Genomic DNA, 23,696 nt, shown 5'->3' with positions numbered 1-23,696 from the left:
GTCGACTAGTTACTAAACTAATAAATTTCAATGTATATTGTACTAATATTGAAATAAAAATATTTATGATCCCGTCAAAAATATATTTGTGGTAAAAGTAATGTATTGACAAACGTGCCTAGCGAAAGTTAGAAGATCATTTTAAAACGGATGATATATTACATGTTTATATTCAACAGTTTTATTTTAACAAAAAGGATAACAAAAATACTTCAGTATATAAATCCATCTCCCCTTTATATTTGAAGCATTTTATAGCATAATAAAATAAATACTCATAAAAAAAATCCCAACCATAACCATTTTTGTATTTGTGTTTCTGATTTGCCAAAATAGAGGTTCGATGCAGCAAGAAGAAGTCAAACGCCTTGAGGTTGTCGAAAGAGATCAAGGGCGATATACAAGGTATGAAAAAGAGACCTTAGGCAAAGGAGAAATAAAAATAGTATACAAGAGTTTTGATGAGATTGAAGAGTTGATAGGCAAAGGCGAGACAAAAGCAGTATACACGAGTTTTGACGAGGAAGATAATGAGTTCTTAGACAAAGGCGAAAGAAAAACAGTATACAAGAGTTTTGATGAGATTGAAGAGTTCTTCGGCAAAGGCAAAGAAAAAACAGTATACAAGAGTTTTGATGAGATTGAAGAGTTCTTAAGTGAAGGCGAAATGGAAACAGTATACAAGAATTTTGATGAGATTGAAGAGTTCTTAGGCAAAGGCGAAAGAAAAACAGTATATAAGAATTTTGATGGCATTGAAGAGTTTGAAAAAGGCGAAATAAAAACAGTATACAAGAGTTTTGATGAGATTGGAGAGTTCGGTAGAGGCGAAGAAAAAACCGTATACAAGAATTTTGATGACATTGAAGAGTTTGAAAAAGGCGAAATAAAAACAGTATACAAGAGATTTGATGAGATTGGAGAGTTCGGCAGAGGGGAAGAAAAAACCGTATACAAGAATTTTGATGAGATTGAAAGAATATAAATTGGTAGAGTAAGGCTAAGACTGTGTCCAGAGATGAAAAAGTCAATGTTATGATACAATAGTTAAATTATTTTGTTCTTGTCAAACCATAAATCCTAATAACTTTGCTTTTGTTTAATAGATTTTCATGGTTTCACAGTAATTTATCTTTCGTTTTTATGTCTCATATTATTTTTAAGTTCAAAATGCTCATAAGTTTACTTTAATTGACATCATCTAACTATGCTAACAACTCTTATAAGGACTCCAACAACCTAATAGGCTAATATCGACATAAATTACCAAAATAATAGGTACCTATTTTAAATTAATTACCTTTACGAGTAGTTGAGTAGCTATTGCCTATTTAAAATTAATTAATATTTTGTTTTTTTATAAAAATTTAGCATTTGAGAGGAAATCTTTTCATGTGATAGTGCCAAATATGTAACTTTTTAAAAAAGATATATCAGCGGTTGCTACTTTAATATTAGTTATAGATAGATGTTTATAATGTTATGATTAACTTGAATATTGAATCATTAGGATTCAAAGAACATTTTCAAAATCTAATAATTTAACCTCTCATCCATATGTTGATGTATCTGCATCAAAAAAAAAATATGTTGATGTATCTTACGGAGTAATTAGTGCGTACATATAGTGTACCTGAAGTCTAACTTAGTACCTAGAATCTAGCCTAATATCAAGTGGTAAACATTGTTTACTGGTGGAGAGAATATAATTAATGGTGCCCACATAATAATTGGCTGAAAAAATCAAGTGGTTAACAATTTAAAAGCGATGAAATTCCATAAGCGATAATTACGCGCGGCTGTTTGGCTAAGCAAGATATACTTTACATATATACGTACTAAACTAAAGATAAAGTTTTTTTTTTTTTTATTTGCACATATTTGTCGAAATAACCCTATTTGTTCATTGGAAATAGTACTTTTTTTTTTTTTTTTTTTTTTTTTTTTTGACGGGGCTATTATTACACGATCATTTACCTTATATGTGAAGTGGTCATAGCCACATATGTCTTTACTAACATATACATAAATAATAATAATAATAATAATAATAAAAAATTACTATGGTTATTTTTCTAAGTACAATATGTTTTGAAATAATACGTGGAGTACTATTTATAATACAATAAATTGTTAGTATTTTGCATCTAATTCATTCAATATTTAATTACGGAGTAATAAAAAACTCTTTGTTAGGCTACGTTTTTGTGAGATATCATGCATTAGTTGAAGGAGTAATTTTAGGAGTATTAGTTTTAAAATATTTCCCTAAAGTTATTGGTTCATATATAGGATATCATGCAATAGTTGAAGGAGTAATTTTAGGAGTATTAGTAGTTAGTGGACTTTTTAGTGATTGTTTATCTTCCTCTTTATTAACTTCTAGTTTGTTAATTGTTAGGCTATTTATATGGTTCATGTACACCCAAAAAAAAATAAAAATAAATGGTTCATGCATTTCGTGAATCAGCAGGCAGTAAAATAATTTACTTTGTTTTGTACGTGCTACAAGTTTTCTTCTTAGGAAATATTTGATGATAATTCCTTACTTTTTAGTTTCTCAATGGTGACTCATATATAGGGTCAACAGGTCAAGACTAAAATTAGTTATAGTATTGTAGTCATTGAATAATCTTCCCCTAATTACTAATTAAATTACTCATTAAATGTGACATTAATATGTTAAAAAGGACAACGATTTAAAAGCATACTAAAAAATGGCAAGGTGCATTTGTAATTGATGTAGACTTTCGTAGTCGTGCCCTTGATCTTGTTAATGTCTTTGGTGCGAGCAACGGGTCATTGAGGAGATCAATTGCCGCAGGTCTATCGCAAGCTGTAGGAACCAGACACTTTTTAATCAAATGACGAACTTGTAAATCTGAAACTTTTCTTAGAACTTTTGGCTTAACACCCGACTTTTTCTTTTTGTAAAGTTCATTCACATCACCGTGACATTCGTTTTATGGAACTTCACCCGTAATCATGTGAAGAAAGCACATCCCAAAACTGTAAATGTCAACTAGCTGAGCCTGAGCTGGATAATATTGATTTTTAAGGATCATCGTGACACCAAAATTTGCTAGCATTACCCGGCCAGTATGCCCATTAACATAGATGTGTCTCAGATTCAGTGCGCGATGCACGATTGGAGGATTTTGTGAGTGAATATAATGTAACCCTTTAAGGATCTGTCTAGCAAAATCCTTTATTGCCTCGATATCGAAGTGATGAACATGTTATACTCACTTTTATGCTATGGTATACTCACTTTTTGAATATGCACATCTAATGATTAAAGCTTATATTGCCTCTGTTTTTAAATACTTGTTTTACTTTTCTTTTGAGGCCGTTTTAACACTACAAAAATTTGGCCTTTTAGCAACAGGTGAAATCCGTTGCTAATTGCTAAAAATCCGTCGCTGGACATAGCTAGCTACGGATTTATCAACGGAATCACTCTGTTGGTAAAAACCTTGTCGCTAAATGAATTTAGCAACGGAAAAAAAAATCCGTCGCTGGACTTAGCAACAGAAAAAATAAATCCGTCGCTGGATTTAGCAACGGAAAAAATAAATCCGTTACTGGATTTAGCAACGGAAAAAATAAATCCGTTGCTAGATTCAGCAACGGAAAAAAAAATCCGTTGCTAGATTCAGCAACGGAAAAAATATTTTGAATCGAAAAAAAGCTGCTATTTGGGTCGACCTCACTCGGGTCAACCCGACTCGGCTTTCCATGTAACGCTCCTTGAATCTCCAATCGCAATATTACTGTTAGTAGGAGTCGAACCCGTGACCTCAATGTCAAATATTGATACTCTTACCAACTATACCAAATATTATTTGTTTACTTTTACGCACATAATTGATAATAAATGAAAGAAATATTAGCAACGGAAAAAAAAATCCGTCTCTAAGTTTAGAAACGGAATTTAAAATCCGTCTCTAATTTAGAAACGGATTTTCAAATGCGTCTCTAATTTAGAAACGGATTTTATGAATTTAACTTACATAATTCGTCTCTAATGTAATATTTTAAATAATTAGTTTAAAAAATTATCTAGAGACGGAATAAAAAATCCGTTGCTCATATTAGCAACGGAAAAAAAAATTTCGTCTCTAACTTAGCAACGGAAAAAAAAATCCGTTGCTAACTTAGCAACGGAAAAAAAATCCGTCTCTAAATTTAGCAACGGAAAAAAAATCCGTTGCTAGATTCATCAACGGAAAAAAAATCCGTTGCTAATTTAGCAACGGAAAAAAATCCGTTTCTAATTTAGAGACGGATTTTCAATTCCGTTGCTAATTTAGCGACGAAATTTTTAATTCCGTTTCTAAATTAGAAACGGATTTTTAAATTCCGTCGCTAAATTAATTTAGAGACGGATTTTTTGATTCCGTCTCTAATTTAGAAACGGATAAAATTCCGTCGCTAGAATTCCGTTTCTATATGGACATTTTTTTGTAGTGTAACTCAATTAGTGGGATCCAATTTTACTAATTTTAGACTCTCTCTCTCCTCCAATTTACCCTCCACTAACCCCACTATCTCCATATTTTAATACGGAGTATTTTTTTTTTCTAATTTCTCTTAAAAACTCTGTGATGGAGAAATGAAATAAGTATTTAAAAACGGAGGAAATAATTAATATAGATGTATTTGTTATTTTCATACTCCGTATACAAAGTATATTTTCGAATGAAAAAAACTTTGAAGTTATTTTTTAAAATTTTCCACAAAATAGATGTAATAAGATCATAATTGACACTCTAATCTTGCCTTTGTGGATGATCTTATCCTTTTTTGCGAAGCTACAGTGGATCAAGCTATGTTAATCAAGCTACAGTGGGAGGAATTCTCAGCTTACTTGTTGGCAAAAGATCTGAAGAGTATTGCTTCATTCAAGTTAAGCAATGATGATGAGGATGTGGATGAAGTTAGCTGGAATGGGGCGCCATCAGGGGGCTTCACAATTAGCTCAGCTCTGGAAATCATTCGAGGTGAAGACAACGAGCAGGTTGATATGAATTGGGAGTGTTTGTGGAAGGTGAGAGCTCCTCAAAGGGTGCGTATGTTCTTGTGGCTGGCTGTGCAGGATAGACTCATGACAAACAAGAATAGATTCACTCGAAATTTAATTGAGGATCCGAGGTGTCAAGTTTGTGGAGCAACAGAGGAGTCCACTGACCACATTCTTAGATTTTGTCCTGCCGCTTCGATGGTATGGCGTAAAATAGGAGTTGTTGACCATGAGAGGTTGGAGCTAAGTTTGCAAGAGTGGATAGTCGCAAACACTGATTACTCGAAGCACAAAGGGAATGAGGGTTGGCCTTTGAGCTTTGCCATGACTTTGTGGTGGCTTTGGAAGTTGCGTAATGCGAGGAGCTTTGAATGTAATGCAGCGAAGATTCCAATTGATCAACTTTCTTTTATAATTGCTCAGGTGGAGATAGTGAAAAAGGCTTGGGAAAGGCATAATTTGATCCATGAGCCTAGGAAGAGGAAGCGTGAGAAAATTTTGGTAGATGGATGCAACCAAGGGTGGGCTGGGTAATGCTCAACACTGATGGAGCAACTCGAGGAAACCCAGGTGATGCGGGGGGTAGTGGTCTGATTCGAGGACACAGAGGTGAGCTATTTGAGATGTTCGCGATTAATTGCGGTAAGTGTACTTGTACAAAGGCTGAGCTTTTGACGGTGGTTCGAGGATTGGCTATTGCTTGGAATGGGGGTCATAGGAAGGTCCAACATTGAGTGGATTCAGAGGTAGTGGTTAACTTGTTAGTGGAGCGCAACTCCTCTAACTCTCCGTATATTCATTTAATCCGAAAATGTCAAGCTCTTTTATCTCGTGAGGGATGGGAGGTCACTATTGGACATTGCTATCGTGAGGCTAACCGTGTTGCAGATTGGCTAGCCAATTTTGGGGTAACGGCTCCTCAAACTCTTATTATATTATCGGCGGTTTTGGAGGATCTTCGTGCAGTTTTATTGGAGGATTTGAGCGGAGTTACGAGGGCTCGAATGGTGCCATTGAGGGACTAGTCTGGCTGTTCGTGGTGGATTGTGCTTCAGTGCTTTAGTTCTTTTGTTCTGTTTCTTTTGTTTTTCTAGTTTGTTTTATTGTTCGTTCTTTGGGCTAAGCCCACTTTTTCTCACCAAAAAAATAATAATTGACACTCCGTAATACTTTATTTAGTAATACTTCGTATTTGTTAACGAACAACAAAGATTGAAATCAAGATAAATTCATTAGAATATATTTTAGAACATAATATACAAGCTTAAGAAAACATAGCCTCAATTAAGACTCATATGTATCTAATTAAATTAGACCGTCTAAAATCGATTTAAATTGGAAAATTTCTTTACTAGAGCTGCTGAAAGTTAATAAAACTGAATATGACCTTTTTTTTTTTAAAAAAAAAATTTTTTTTTTTGTCAATCAATATTAGACCTTTATATTTTTTTGACAATATTACGGGCCTGTTCATATTTACTGAACTGAGCTGAACTGAACTGAACTGAACTGATTGGAACTGAACTGAACTGAACTGAACTGAATTGAGCTGAAATGAATATTTTATGTGAGAGGGAAATTAAGAGCTGAACTGAACTGATTGGAACTGAACTGAACTGAACTGAAATTAAGTAAATGTGAACAGGCCCTACACCCTATATTGAATTTATCTAAATGTCTCATCACCCAAATGCAACTTAATTAGAACCATTTAGCCCATAAAATATACAAAAAAACCTCGTGGTACGTTAATTGGATATTTTATTACTAATATAACTCGAATCGATAACATAGTTTGTACTGTTGACAAAATAATTAAGTTAAGAAAAGTCATAACTTTGTAACATGATCCGATTCAAACGTCTTATTTGACATCTTTAAAGACTTTAATGCTTCAATCAAATTATTAGTCATGAAATCTATCAGAGGTAAAAGAATTGAAAACCAAATTAAAGGAAGAAAAACAAATTAAGTTGCATATTCCAACAATTATATTCAATCAACTAACTCAAGAATATTTATTATTATTATTTATTAAAATCAAAACTAATTACAATTGCTGAAAATCAATCAACAAACGAAAGAATCGAATCCTCAACCCCAATCAAACAATCCTAAAATCTACGTTCTACATAGAAATAGAAAGGATAAGTGTAGATCTCAAAATTTGATCCCATTAACAAACGAAAGACACATACTAAAAATAACCAACAAATGGAACAAAAAAAACAAAATTTTGGCCAGTTTTACTACGCTTGGTTTTTGCTGGCTTTGATCAGCATCACTCGGCGGTGCCAGTGCAACAAACGGGTCATTCAAGAGCTCATTCGCCGAGGGTCTTTGATTTATACACCTACTAGCAAATCGGGAAACTTCATCATCGTCGTCTACCATTTTCCTTAGCTCAACATGATCGAGGCCGCCTAAATACACTTGTTTTGGTAATTTCATCGTCGTACTTGTACTGCATTTGTTTGCCCAGACCATCTCTAGCACGCACATTCCGAAAGAGTAGATGTCAATCAACTCAATGAAACGTAACTTGTCAAAGTCTGCTGGCTTATGACGTGATCCAACATCTGTCTGATGATTACACAGCCCCTGTTCAACAATCAACGCAAACCCGAAACCTCCAATTTTTACATCTCCTGTCTCCCCATTAACAAAGATGTTCTCACAAATTATGTCACGGTGTACAATTCGCGGTGTTTGACTGTGAAGATAAGCAATTCCATTCAGAAGCTGTCTTGACCATTTCTGAATTGCATTATGACCTGATATCTTATGATTTCTGAGATACTGTAACAAGTTTCCTGCAGGAAAATACTCAGTGATCATGTTTATGGTTTTCGCCTCGTAATCAATCCAAGAATCGTAGCATTTCACTATGTTTTCATGATCTAATAACTTCATTAGACCACCTTCTGCACATAACATCTCAAGGATTTCACTATTCTGTAACAAATTCTCTGTTAGCTCTGTCTTAGTCCAAGCAATTTCCATACCAGCAACATTATCGAATCCCTTGTATACTTTTTGCGTACTACATTTCGATTGTCCATTGAACCATACGTATGTCCCACCCGTGTCAAAAGAGTCAAAACTCGAACTACCTTCTACGGCAATGATCTTATTGACCCTTGAGTAGCGCCCACCTAAATCGAGAATCGTTTTACCTTCTCCAATCGTCTCACCGTACCTAACATACCGCCTACTCGAATCACTCTCGACAATCCTACTGTCACTGTTGTTAACCCCCTATGACCCAAATGTATCAGAAGACTTTTTTTCTTGTAATCTTGCCACCTGATCGCGCACAGTTTCTCTGAGAGTCTGAACTATAGCAACACTGATGCCTGCTGTCGATGTTACAGGAACATCGTCGTCTGCAAGAAAAGGGTCATTCATAAGGTCAATTGCCGCAGGTCTTTCTGATTTATGTCGCAGACACTTATCAATGAATTGCCTAATCTTGGAGTCTTTCACACCGTGTAGCGCAGCAGGCGGTTCAACTTTCTTAATCTTGTCGAAAACGAGTCCTGAGTTCTCGCATTCGCTGTACAGTACTTCCTTAGACAATATCTGTAATAGGGTCATCCCAAAAGAGAATATATCAACCTTCTCATCATAATCTGCCTCGTTTAAAATATCCGGTGACAATGTTTCTAGAATTCCATCTTCAAGTTGCAACGCGAATCCAAAGTATCCGAGCTTAACTCTGCCTATGCTTCCATTAACAAAGATGTTTTCAATCTTCACATCACCATGAATTACCGGTATATCAGGATTCGTGTGAAGATGATGCAATGCACTTAGAATCTGTCGACACCATTTCTTGATCGCGGTAACACTTTCATCGAGAATATGTTTGCTGATGTACTCTCTCAGATTTCCTGAAGTAAAAAGTTCAGTAATCGTGTTCCGGGTTTCAGGGGAATCATCGGGTGTCCAAGAATGGTAGAATTTCGGTATATTATCATCTTGACAAGTATCTAAAATCGACAGAGATGCTATTCGATTAAATTCGTCTGACGACTCGGTCGTCTTACACCAAGCAATTTCCTTACCATCAAATCTATCGAACCCCATGTAAACTGTTCTGGTGCCACTTCTTGCTATGATTTTGTCGTACCTTACGTATCGCCCTTCCGGACACACCTCCTCAACTCTGTATTCGTCTGTTCGTAGTGGTTCTGATGAACTCGAAGCAGCCATTACTGATTTTGTTAAACAAACGAAGGTTTGGGATTGAAAAGATGACTAACGAAGGTTGTTTTCTGATTTTTGAGGAAAAACAGAGAAAATTGGCTTATAATTTGTGTTTGTTGAAGGAACACAGAAATTTTGGATCAAAAGGAGAATGTAAGAACAGAATTATAATGAGGATTTATATAAGGGACGTAAGGGTCACTTCAACACAAATGACACTTATATTGATATATGTAATTTTGTAAAATAGAATAATTGGAAATTAATCATTATCTATAACAGTTTGAGGTAAATGTGTTGTTAGTTGTGGCTGTTAAGTCGGTTATTAAGAAACTGAAAAACCCTTTCTTGATTTTCTATTTTATTTTATTATATAAAATTATTCTATAATAAACAAACTTCTTGAAATGGAAATTACTCAATTAGGATGGCTAGTAGATATTTATAACGGTTTAATGTAACTAACTTAATTGCTAGTTGTAGCAGTTAAAACGATTATCAAGAAACAGTTGTACCCTTTCTTGATATTCTATTTTTTTTTTTTTATTTAAAAATATTCTATAAATAAATATCTTCAACTGTTATTAAAGAGATTTTTTTGCATGCCATATGTCGTGTAACTGAAATATCAATTAATTAAATCTAAGGTACAAGTGTACAATGTTGGTTAAAAAAACAGAACTACACCGTCTAGGAGTATAGTAATACACCCGTTGTACACAAGACTTTTTGAAATGTACGTAGTAAATTTGTTAGAAAATATTTTACAACATTGTATACAAGCTTACAAAAACATAGCCTCAAATCAGATTCATATCTATCGAATTAGGGTCTGTTCACATTTACTTAATTTCGATTCAGTTCATCCCCAATTAGTTCAGTTCAGTTCAATTCATCTCCAATTAGTTCAGTTCAGTTCAGCTCTTAATTTTTCTCTCACATAAAATATTCATTTAAGTTCAATTCAGTTCAGTTCAGTTCAGCTCCAATCAGTTCAGTTCAGTTCAGTTTCTCAGTTCAGTAAATGTGAACAGGCCCTAAATTAAACTGTCTAAAATCAATATATATTGGGAAATTTCTTTACTACAGCTGGAAGTTAAAGCATTGAATATGACTTTTTTTTATTATTATTTCAATCCATATTTGACCAATATTGACTCAATCTAAATGTTTCATCACACGAATACGTAAAATACAGCTCAATTAGATACATCTAGCGCATGTTTCAAAAAAAAAAAAAGAAACATCTAGCCCATAAAATATATGTTCCTGTTATGTTCCTTCGAATCAAAAACATAATTTGTACTCTTGACAACTAATTAAATCAAGAAAGGTCCTAACTTCGTAATATAATCGGACTCAAACATCTTATTTAAATTGACATCTAAGACTTTATGCTTCAATCAAGTTATAGTTGTCATGAAATCTATCAGAGATGCGAGAAATGAAAACCAAATTAATTAAAGGAGGAAAAACAAATTAAGTTGCATAATTCAAACAATTAACTAACTAAACAATGTTCATTATTTATTCAAATCAAACACTTGTTACAATTGATGAAAACCAATTAACAAACTTAGTAATCATACATTTTATTTTTCTAACATACGCAAAGTATTAATCTAAAAGAACGAACTAACAACAGTTTGATCGATAATAGAGTAGCAAATCTCACACGGTGGGACATTTGGTGAGGACTTTCAATTCATGATAAGCAGGGACATACCATTTGTAACACCCTATGTAATCTTGCTCTTAGGGTACTACTAGAATCAGTATTACTCGGCGGTTCATTTGCAATAAACGGGTCATTCAAGAGCTCATTCGCCGAGGGTCTTAGATTTATACACCTACTAGTATTTCGGGAAACTTCAGCATCGTTGTGTGCCAATTTGCCCAGACCATCTCTAACAAGATCAAGGCCGCCTAATTCCATCGTCGTACTAGTACTGCATTTGTTTGCCCAGACCATCTCTAACACGCACATTCCGAAAGAGTAAATGTCAATCAACTCACTGTAACGTAATTTTACCAAGTCTGATGGCTTGTGACGTGATCCAACATCTGTCTGATGATTACAGATCCCCTGTTCAAGAATCAACGCGAACCCGAAACCTCCAATTTTTACATCTCCTGTCTCCCCATTCACAAAAATGTTCTCGCAAATAATGTCACGGTGGACAATTCGCGGTGTTTGACTGTGAAGATAAGCAATTCCATTCAGAATCTGTCTTGACCATTTCTTGATTGCATTATGACCTGATATCTTATGATTTCTGAGGTACTGTAACAAGTTTCCTGCAGGAAAATACTCAGTAATCATGTTTATAGTTTTCGCCTCGTAATCAGTCCAAGAATCGTAGCATTTCACTACATTTTCATGATCTAATAAGTTCATTAGACCACCTTCTGCACATAACATCTCAAGAATTTCGTCATTCTTTAACAAATTCTCTGTTAGCTCTGTCTTAGTCCAAGTAATCTCGATACCAGCGATGTTATCGAATCCCTTGTATACTTTCTGCGTACTACATTTCGATTCTCCATTGAACCATACGTGTGTCCCACCCGTGTCAATAGAGTCAAAAATCGAATCGCCTTCTACGGCAATGATCTTATTGACCCTTGAGTAGCGCCCACCAAAATCGAGAATGGTTGTACCTTCTCCAATCATCTCATCGTACCTAACGTATCACTCACTCGAATCGCTCTCGACAATCGTATGATCATTGTTGTTACCTCCCTGTGATGTCGAAGCAGCCGCCATTAGTAATTCAAAAAGAAAGATGAAACTAGTAATTCTATAATTGAATGCTTCTAGGATGATGAAATTAAAAACAGAATACTTGTGAAAGTAGTATTGGACTATAAAATGATGTATCTATCGGTTGTTTTTAATAGGTGTAAGTGTAATGATAATTTATAAGTGGTTAGTTATCCAAACATATTTATCTTCTTATTGGGCCCATCAGTTTTAGTTAGTTAATTTAAGGTGGTTATCAAGAAACAGAAATATGCTTTCTTGATTTTTTTTTTTTTTTTTTTTTTTGATCCATTAGAAGATGCAGTACATCCAAAGAAAAGAAAAAGAAACAGAAAATAAACACAAGCACACTAGCAGCTAAGAAAATAAAACTACCTACGGAGGGATAAGACGCGGCATAGCCACACCTCGTATATCCTCCTCTAAAATACGACTAAGTTCCCCCGAAACATTATTATTAAAGAAAACTAATTGAGAGTCTTGAATTACTCCGCGGTTGGCCAACCAATCCGCCGCTCTATTGCTTTCTTGATTTTTGGTTGATGTTTTCTTAAAAAAAATACAAGTATGAAATAAGATGGGACTAGCTAATTTGTCACCCTGAACTCGAATGACAAAATAGATTAGACGATAAAGATACTATATTGGTTAGCCACTTAACCTTAATGAGAAAAACAATTATGACATGTACTCCGCCCATAAATTACTAAAAAGTAAATAATTCGTACTATATGTATGTATTATATTATACTAAGTATTATATCGCACAAGTATTGCTTATGTTTTTTTTTTGAAAACCCAAGTATTGCTTATGTAAAACTTCTTATTAGTGAGCAAACTTATACCGTGTAATTTTTAACAATAGACTTTAAAAAATTAAAACAACCCAATAAACTAACCTTCCCCAACGAATGAAATCAATACCCCTACTTTAAAAATAAAAGTTGACATTATTTCTCCAAAAAACTGACATTACATACCCAATAAATTTGCTTACAGCATTTTTTTTGGCAACAGAGCAAATTAAATTTGTTCATTCATAAATTAAAGGAAAATTTGTGAAGAAAGGTCTTTTTAAGTAACCGACTTTGTAAAAAAGGTCCTTAAAAAATGAAGTCAATCACCGGAAATTGGTCAAAGGTAGGTCCTCCTTACAACTTAAATGGGATATAAGGACCTTTTTTGCCACTTTTTTTTTTGAATGAGGACTTTTGTTACAAAGTCGGCTACTTAATAAAAAAGGGAAAATTTGACAATTACCACATTCTGTTATGTCCATTTTAGCAATTACCACCTTCTATTTTTTTTTTTTTTTTGAAAATTACCACCTTCTATTTTAAAAAACATCAAAAGTTACCACCTTCTTGCCCCTCAACCACCACGTGACGTCATTTTGGGCTCATTCTTTCCCTTTCCTTCCTATTTCCCTCACATTTCTCATTCCTAACTCGATTCTCATCCCCCCTTTTACTTCTTTTTCCCTAAACAATCAAAAACACTTCAATTCACTTCTCCAAATCTAAATTGACGAACAATTATTGGTGGTTTGGGGGAAAAAGAGTGAAAGGGGAGATGAGAATCCAAATAGGAATGAGAAATGTGAGGGAAATAGGGAGGAAAGGGAAAGAATGAGCCCAAAATGACGTCACGTGGTAGTTGGGGGGCAAGATTGTGGTAACTTTTGATGTTTTTGAAAATAGAAGGTGGTCATTTTCAAAAAAAAAAAAAAAAAAAAAAAAAAAAAAGAAGGTGGTAATTGCTAAAATGGACATAACAGAAGGTGGTAATTGTCAAAATTTCCATAAAAAAATAAAAATAAATAAAAAATAAAAAAAACTCTTTTTCAAAAATTTTCCTAAATTAAAGCCATAAAATTTTAAAATATTTAGTTTCTTCCTTCAATAAATCCAATTTATCTAAGCAATTTATCTTCCACTATTAATAGATGATTAGAAGCGCCAACATTGCCCCAACCATAACAAAAAATTCACAATACAAAGTTATCAATTTGAATATATATTAAATTATGAAATATATGTAGTATTAAAACTCAAGATTAACAATTCCATCATTGTTAGATGATTTGAGGTTTTTAGAAAGAATTCAATGAGAATCATGATCTAGATGATCATGATGAGCTTACAGCAGAAGATCAAAATCATTCATTACAGCATACAGTCTTTGATCAAGCTGAAGATGATACAGCAGCATTTCCTTAAGAACAGAATTAATGAGCTGGCACCTTTCAGTTACAATTTTGTTACAAGTTGTATGAGCTGGCAATATTCTGTTATGACTAGCTTCCCACGCTTTGGGTGATGTATGGAGTTTGTTAGCGATTCTATTTCCTGATGTATGCAATATATATCAGCTAGCTTGTATGAGATCATTAGATTTTTCATTCTAATAAAATTTCTCTCCTATCTTCTCTATTTTCTCTGTAATTTTTTCAGAGTTCTGAGTTCAAGAACTCGAATAGAATTCTAGGGAACGATTAATTGGAGGTTTTGTAGGAGAAATAATGTTGGGAAATTTAATCAATTATACACAGTAAGACCTATAGTCTTTCATGATATTGGAATCATATGGTACATTATTTTATTTTTTTTTTTTTTTTTTTTGACAAAGTATATGTGGTATATTATTGGTATATCAAATTTTTATAATTTTAATTTATACAAAACTAAATTTATTAAAATCAAAGATTTAATAAAAATTAAAGTGCGTAAGATATATATCTAGAAAAGGAAGGAGTATATAAGTTTTGAATCATTATTATACATTAATACGATTGCATTATGATTTGAAGACTGTATAATACATATTGAGGAATACTTGTGGAGAAGCGTGAATTAGATAGGAAGAAATAAAAAGGGATCAAGTCTAATTCATTCGTAAATTATCTGATAGATCCCCCTCTTAAATGAACTTCAGAATTGTATAGAGTCGAAATAGCTAGTAATGTCGTACCATCAGTCAATCATTTTAGACGTGACATGTTGAACAATCACTTTTCAGTTTTCACAACTCTATTACTGACTAAGAGTCTACAACTCTCATATCATACATGTTAAATTAAATTTCACTATGTGTTGTTTAATTAAACTTAATTGTGCCTGTAGGATTGATGTACATCTTGCTTGTAATTAAAACTTAATTAAAAATTGACATCTAGAATCAATATAATCCTTATATATTTCACTCCGAAATTTGGTTTAACACTTAAATGATAGAGTCTCATTATCTACTAATAATAGGACCATTACAATAATCAATTTGAACACAAAAATTAATGCATAAGCTTTCAATAATTTTCCTCTGTACAGACTACAGAGGACTAAATACAGAGATAAGAGAATTGAAAAGCAAAGATTTTGTCACACAAAAGATCCATATAAATCAAACACTTACAAACTAACGATCTTATTAATGTTCTTGATCCAAATCAAACGCTTACAAAATAACAATCAATCAAACAATTTGAAAACTAGGACCAACAAACAACTAAAATGCCTAATTTCGAACAATCATACCTATTGAGACAACAAAGTATCTAAAAATGCCTAGAATTATGATGAAAATTATTACTCTAACATAGATGATGAATATGTTTGAAAAGTCTAATTTCATACTAAAGAATCATATTACTCTAAAACTTGTTCTTGACTTCTTCTGTTGCGGCAAAAACATTAAGCATGATTATATCAATCGACATAGCGTGTTTGATCCTGCTCATCAGTCGATGTCTCGTGTGTCTTAGATGGCGAAACAGTCTCAGATGATCCCCCTTGTGACCTGAATGTCTGATCCTGCTTATCAGTCTCAGATGTTCCTCCTTGTGACCCAAATGTCTCATCCCCACGCTTAAGATTACTTGTAGTTCTTCTCCTTCGTATCAGAGGTGTATCATCCTCTTCCTCCTCTTCCTCCTGTTCCGTAGATGGTAATGCAGCAGTCGATTTTTCAGGAACTTTTATCTCTGCCTCAGATGAAGGTGGCCTATTTGGCGAAACATTACGTTGTCTAGATGTTTCAGAAACAGTCTCATCAGACATTCTTCCTTGTAATCTTGCCACCTGACCCCGCACAGTCTCTCTCAGAGTCTGAATACTAGCAGCACTAGTACTAGTACCTGCTGTCGATGTTTCAGCAACATTGCCGTCTGCAAGATACGGATCATTCAGAAGCTCAATTGCCGAAGGTCTTTCTGATTTAGGAAGCAGACACCTATCAATGAACATCCTAATCTTGGACTTTCTCCTTCTGTATTTTGAGTACTCTTCCCCTCTATATAGCACATTAGGCAGATGATAGTTCTGAATCCTTTCGAAAATGAGCTTCTTGTTGTTCTTGTATTCGCTGTACAGCACTTCCTTAGACACTATCTGTAATAGGGTCAGTCCAAAAGAGAATATATCAACCTTCTCATCATAATCTTCATCCTCTATAATTTCCTTCGACAGTGTTTCTGGAATACCATCATAGCCAGTATACCTTCTTCCATCTTTAAGTTGCAACGCGAAACAAAAATATCCGAGCTTAACTCTGCCCGCATTTCCATTAACAAAGATGTTTTCAATCTTCACATCACGATGAATTACCGGTATCCCATGAATTATTGATATATCATGCTGCTTGTGAAGGTAATGTAGTGCCCTTAAAATCTGTCGACACCATTTCTTGATCGCAGTACTTCTTCTACCAAGAGTATGTTTGCTGATGTACTCTCTCAGATTTCCTGAAGTAAAAAGTTCAGTAATCGTGTTCCGGGTTTCAGGGGAATCATCGGGTGTCCAAGAATGGTAGAATTTCAGTATATTATCATCTTGACAAGTATCTAAAATCGACAGAGATGCTATTCGATTAAATTCGTCTGACAACTTGGTCATCTTACACCAAGCAATTTCCTTACCATCAAATCTATCGAACCCCATGTAAACTGTTCTGGTGCCACTTCTTGCTATGATTTTGTCGTACCTTACGTATCGCCCTTCCGGACACACCTCCTCAACTCTGTATTCGTCTGTTCGTAGTGGTTCTGATGAACTCGAAGCAGCCATTACTGATTTTGTTAAACAAACGAAGGTTTGGGATTGAAAAGATGACTAACGAAGGTTTTTATCTGATTTTTGAGGAAAAACAGAGAAAGTTTGCTTTAATTTGTGTTGTTGAAGTAATAGAGAAAGTTTGGATCAAAAGGAGAATGTAAAAACAAAATTCTAATGAGGATTTATATAAGGGTCACTTCATGAGAAATGACGACTTTTATTGATGAATGTAAATTTGTAAAACAGAATAATTGGAAATTTGGAATGGGTTAATAAATTTTTATAATGATTTTTTATTTTGGAACAAAATATTTATATTGGTTTGATGTAACTATTTTGTTAGTTGTGGTAGTTAGGTCGGTTATCAAGAAATGGAAATACCCTTTCTTGATTTTCTAATTTTTATTTAATTTTAAAATATTATGTTAACATTTTCTTCAACTTTTATTCTAGAGATTTTTTTGGATAGAATAAGAAATGAGTTGTTTCACAATTCACACCATATGTCATGTAACTAAAATGAGGTACTACGTATTAACCGACATTCATTATTTTTGAAAAATTTAACTGATAGATAATATATGATGTCTCTCGCGTCTCTACTCTTTACTCGATACAATATATATAATGCGTCTTGTGTGCGGCTTTGTAAAAAAACAAAGTAATTCACCCTTGTAATACTGGTCAACTAATCCCTAATAATCCATATAAGGCCCCGTTCTTTTCACCTTATTTTTATTGAACTGAAATTGTTTTTACTAAAATAAAATTATATTTGCTGAACTTAAATTATTTTTACTGAACTTAAATTAATATTATTGAACTGAAAATATTTTTGCTAAATTGGAATTATCTTAACTGATTTTCTATTATAATTCTTCTTTAAGAAAACTGAATTTTACTGAACTAAACTTATTTTTACTGAACTGAACTTATTTTTACTGAACTTGACTTAGTTTTACTAAACTGAACTTATATTTACTGAATTGAAATTATTTTTACTTAATATTAATTTTTTAAGATGAAGAGAACAAGGCCTAACACTAATGAAGTAATCCCTGTAAAACTGAACGAATAACCCCTATAACACTAATGAAGTATTCCTCATGACGGGTGCCAGTCATATAAAAGACTTTGTTCAACACTTAATGCACTTATTAATTGAATTTACTACTCAACCATTAATCTATAATTCTTCGATGAGTAATTAGTTTTCATATATTGGCCAGTCAGAAAGACATTCAACAATTAGTTTTCTTTTGTTAATTCATTCATTTTTCCTTACCATTAAAAAAAGTCATATATTAAAGTATAGAAAAAATTGTGCCAATTAGAATCAATTTTTTTTTTTTTAAATTTGGCGTTTATTATTTAGATTTAAGTCCTTATTGCAATCTAATCTAATATATATATATAAAGGGGAGTTTTTTCTCGAGATTTTAGAGCGCCACGTAGGATTTTTATTTTTAAAAAATTATTAGAGCGCCACATAAGATTAATATTTTTAAAACGCTACAACATGATTATGCCACCTAATATAAGATTAGTTAACGTGCCACGTAGGATTATAAATTTTAGTTATATCCAATAAATAAAATAACAAATGTTATCACATAAATATGAAAAATATTTTTTTTTTTAAAAAAATAGATTAAACCGTGCATCGCACGGGCTTCATCTAGTATATATATATAAAGGGGAGTTTTTTCCCGAGTTTTTAGAGAGCCACGTAGGATCTAATTTTCTTAGTGCCATGTAGAATTATATCTTAGTAATAGCCAATTAAATAAGAGATTATTAATATCTTTTAGAATTAAATAATTCAAATGCCACGTAAGAAAAATTGGCGAATGAGATTTTTATGTGTAAAATAATTAAATATTAAACATTATCTTTTAATATTAGGAATTTTATCTAAATATATAACAAATTTTAGCTCATAAATACAAAAAATAAAAAAAATAAAAAATAAAATAAAAAATCAAACAAACCGTGCATCACATGGGCTTCATCTAGTTGTATTTGATATAGCAAGCTAAGTCATGTAACTTAAGGATGCCATATATTTTATTTTTGAATTAATAAATTCAATCACCACACAAGCAAAACTACTAAATGAGATTTTGAGAATATAAATTTAAACAACATAAAAATGATAAATGACTAAAAATTTATCTTTTATTTAATTTTAAAAATTTGAATTAGTAATTAAAATAAAAATTATCTTTTCATATTAATGAATTACGTAAGTTTCAAGGCAGGTAAAAATGAAGAAAAGTAATATACTTGTATTATTTTTAAATTATTAACAAAATTATAAATTATCTTTTACTATAAGAATTTAAATCATATTAAAAAAAATTATATTTTTGAGATTAATGGTTTTAAATAAATATAGAGTTTAAAAATGAAGAATAGTATTTAGTTTTTAATCTATTAACTATTACTAAAACAGAAGTTGCTGGCATCATCATTGCTCACGTGTTGCTTTTTCAATAAAAAATTTCCCGCCTAAATGCATTGATAATGTCATCTTTCTTTTTCTTCTTCTTCTTCTTTTTTTTTTGTGACAATATTTAACATTTTTGAAATTTAAATATTGGAAGCTTCTACATTACAACTAAAATCTATCAATTTATCGTAGGAAATTGAAAAATATTAAATAGCACAGTAACAAATGACCTCCTATATTGAACTATGAATTAGACAACATTGAACCGATACTATATTATAATTTTGATTAAAATAAAAAATTTTAAAATTACGAATCTATTAACTATTACTAAAACAGAAGTTGCTGACATCATCATTGCCCACGTGTTGCTTTCTCAATAAAAAATTTCCCCGCCTAAATGCATTGATGATGTCATCTTTCTTCTTTTTTTTTTTTTTTTTTTTTTGTGAGAATATTTAACATTTTTGAAATTTAAATATTGGAAGCTTCTACATTACAACTAAAATCTATCAATTTATCGTAGGAAATTGAAAATTTTTAAATAGCACAGTAACAAATGACTTCCTATATTGAACTCTGAATTAGACAACATTGAACCGATACTATATTATAATTTGATTAAAATAAAAAATTTTAAAATTATAAATCTATTAACTATTACTAGAACAGAAGTTGCTGACATCATCATTGCCCACGTGTTGCTTTCTCAATAAAAAAATTTCCCCGTCTAAATGCATTGATGATGTCATCTTTCTTTTTATTTTATTTATTTTTTTTTTTTGTGAGAATATTTAACATTTTTGAAATTTAAATATTGGAAGCTTCTACATTACAACTAAAATCTATCAATTTATCGTAGGAAATTGAAAAATTTTAAATAGCACAGTAACAAATGACCTCCTATATTGAACTCTGAATTAGACAACATTGAATTAGACGATTGTGTGGTTACTTGCATCAAAAGATTTTAGTAAACAAAACAATCGAACTAAAAATTATCCCAAGTAGTCTACGCCTCCAGGCTAAAAATATTGACCTCCCTATAATTGCTTCACTTTTCAGTTTGCACTCGAAATTTCCCATAATCTATATTGAAAATCGAACTAAAAAATTGCTTCAAACGAAATTCGAACGAAAGCCCTAACAATTTTTGCTTTGCATTATCCGACGTAAATTCCTTCAAATGTCCATCCTTTCTTATTTTTCTTCTCTTTATAAACAGCAATATCACCAAAAAAAATTAAAGGTGGAAATAGAGAACAAAGAATGGCCGGCAATAGGAATCGATCTTGGGACAACATACTCTTGTGTTGGAGTATGGCAGCACGGCCGTGTTGAAATCATCATCGATGATCAAGGAAACCGAACGACACCGTCTTGTGTCGCTTTCAATCAAACCCAACGTGTTGTTGGGGAGGCTGCTAAAAATCAGGCTACTTCTAATCCAATTAATACTATTTTTGGTTCGTTTTGTCTATCCTTCAATCTTCATATATTTTTAATTCTGTTTGATATATCATGTTACAATTTAAATTTGCTCAATAGGGTCTATGTTAAATTAAACTAACCAAATACCCGATAAGTTGAAAGTACGGAGTAATTTTTACAATTAAAATTAATGTTCAATAATTGAAACTTTTTGTTGTTGTTAAGCTAATACTTGTTATTGAAATTTTTTTTTTTTGAAGAAAACTAATACTTGTATTGTTGTACACTGACAGTACCTTATAAGCACAATTATATTTTATGGTATATTATTAGTTAATTAAAACTACTCCTCACTTTTACGGATTAATATAAACAAACTGCTTGTAATTTTTTACTCTATAAATAAACATGTATTTATATTAAATTTACTTTCGATATGTTTAGATTAAAATTATATGTTTACTGATTTTTTTTTTTTCCGTTTTTGGTAAAGATAACATAGATTTTATATAATTATATATATGTGTGGAAAAAGTTGATATTGGTGTTTAAAGACTTAATGAGAAGAAAGCATTCGAATAACCTGGTATAATAGACGAAAGTAGTAATACTTGAAAATGCATTATTGAGGTAATAACAATTAGACGATCCATTTCTAACGAATGAGATATACTCCAGAAGTCTTATAAATTTGTCTCCTAAAGCACATTAACTATTTATGTGTCACTTTTCTTGAAAATGTTTACCGTCTGTATTACAAAATTTGATGTGTCAATTTTTTATAATTGGCTTTTTATTCATTGAAATAAACAACAGATGCAAAGAGGCTTATTGGCAGAAAATTCACTGATCAAGTAGTGCAGAATGACCTGAAACTCTGGCCTTTTAAGGTTATTTCCGCGTCTGAAGACATCAAACCTGTTATAGTAGTCACTTATAAAGGCGAAGAAAAGCAATTTACTGCGGAAGAGATCTCTTCAATGGTCCTGATGAAGATGAAACAGACTGCAGAGACCTACCTTGCCTCGGAAGTGAAAAATGCTGTTGTCACTGTCCCTGCTTATTTCAATGATTCCCAACGTCAGGCAACAAAAGATGCCGGTACCATTGCTGGACTCAATGTCATGCGGATTATCAATGAACCAACTGCTGCTGCCATTGCCTATGGTCTTGATAAAATGTGCAATGATAAGAAAGAGCCGGCTAAGAACGTTTTAGTTTTTGATCTTGGCAGTGGGACATTTGATGTATCTTTGGTTAGAATTGGTAACCAGGTTTGTGAAGTGAAAGCAGTTAATGGAGACACTCATCTAGGTGGTGAGGATTTTGACAATAGAATGGTTGATTACTTTGTGTCTCAATTTAAAAGGAAACATAACAAGGATATTAATGGAGATTGTAGGGCTATTGGGAGGTTGAGATCTGCTTGTGAGAGGGCGAAAAGAATGCTTTCATCAACTACCGAGACTAGTATTGATGTAGATTGTCTCTATGAGGGTATTGATTTTAATTCGACCATCTCCCGTGCCAGGTTCGAAAAGATGAACTTGGATTTATTTAAAAATTGTATAAATCCTGTTAAGAAATGTTTGGAAGACGCCAATATGAAAAAGGGTGATGTTGATGATGTTGTTCTAGTTGGTGGGTCAACTAGGATTCCAAAAGTTCAAGAATTGTTGAAAGATTTCTTTAATGGGAAGGAGCTCTGCCAAAGCATTAACCCGGATGAGGCTGTTGCATATGGTGCTGCGATTCAAGCTGCAATCTTGAGTGGTGTACGTGACAATAAAGACTTTACTCTAGTAGACATCACTCCTTTGTCCCTTGGAGTTGAGACGGCTAATAATGGTGGTGAGATGGCCATTTTCATCCCAAGAAATTCAACCATTCCAGTGAAAGTGTCAAAACTGATGTGTACTTCAAAGCACAATCAGACATTCGTGTCATTTAATGTATTCGAAGGTGAAAGTCCCATCGCCTTAGAGAACAACCTGCTAGGTACGTTTGTTCTGTACAATATCCCTGAAGCACCGGTATGTCACGAAGAATTTGATGTCTGCTTTGAAATCAACAATGATGGTATCCTTACTGTGTCAGCACAACATATAGGAACTGATAACAAAAAACAAATCAATATTACAAATCACAGTGGCAGGTTATCCAAAAAAGAGATTGATCGAATGGTAGAGGAGGCTAATAAGTACAAGGCAGAGGACGAGGAGCACAAAAAAGTTGTTAACGCCAAGCTAGCATTACAGAAGTACGCTGAAAGTAAGTGGGACATGGTAGAAGTTTGCTGGAACAAGTTTGGAGAGGAGGATGCTAAAAAGATGAAGGATGCAATTGAGAAGACGATCCAGTGGCTCGACTGGAATATCAATCTCACTCGAGTTTCTGAATATGAGGAAAAGTTGAATGAGCTCAAGACAATTCTCGACCCTATAATTGGAGACATGCCTTGACAAAGGCGCTGCTACCATTATTCATTTTACTCCATAAAACAGACTTGACAAGTTTTAACATTATTCATCTATGTTTGAGTAATAGCTATGATTATAATTCTATGCATTTTAGACTTTCTATTATTATTCTCAATTAGTATGATTGCTCAAATTTAGGCTTTTTACTTGTAATTTGTTTGATTGAATTTCATTTTTAAGTGTTTGATTAGGATTGAAAACATTAATGAGATAGCTAGTATCGTATTGGCCTCTTTTGTACGTGTTACAAAAGCTTCGTTTTTTCAATTGTTTTGCGTCTAATCCCCTA

At 32.8% G+C, this 23,696-nt stretch overlaps 1 protein-coding gene and 1 pseudogene across 1 annotated transcript; one reads left to right on the top strand and one right to left on the bottom strand.

Annotated features, from left to right (window-relative positions):
- Positions 1–10,937: 10,937 nt before the first annotated feature.
- LOC145613753 (serine/threonine-protein kinase WNK8-like) lies at positions 10,938–11,906 on the bottom strand. Its single transcript, XM_081668816.1, has one exon. It carries the CDS (start codon positions 11,904–11,906, stop codon positions 10,938–10,940), a length of 969 nt encoding a protein of 322 aa, XP_081524942.1.
- Positions 11,907–20,682: 8,776 nt separating this feature from the next.
- On the top strand, positions 20,683–23,389 carry LOC145613752 (heat shock 70 kDa protein 18 pseudogene; annotated as a pseudogene).
- Positions 23,390–23,696: the final 307 nt, after the last annotated feature.

Source organism: Chenopodium album, chromosome 25, assembly GCF_948465745.1.
Source record: "Chenopodium album chromosome 25, dcCheAlbu1.1, whole genome shotgun sequence".
Classification (NCBI taxonomy): domain Eukaryota; kingdom Viridiplantae; phylum Streptophyta; class Magnoliopsida; order Caryophyllales; family Amaranthaceae; genus Chenopodium; species Chenopodium album.
This window is presented reverse-complemented; position numbering and strand designations above follow the sequence as displayed.

Coding starts and splice junctions, on each gene's coding strand:
- LOC145613753 (XM_081668816.1), bottom strand. CDS start 11,906: ATGATTGGAGAAGGTACAACCATTCTCGATTTTGGTGGGCGCTACTCA.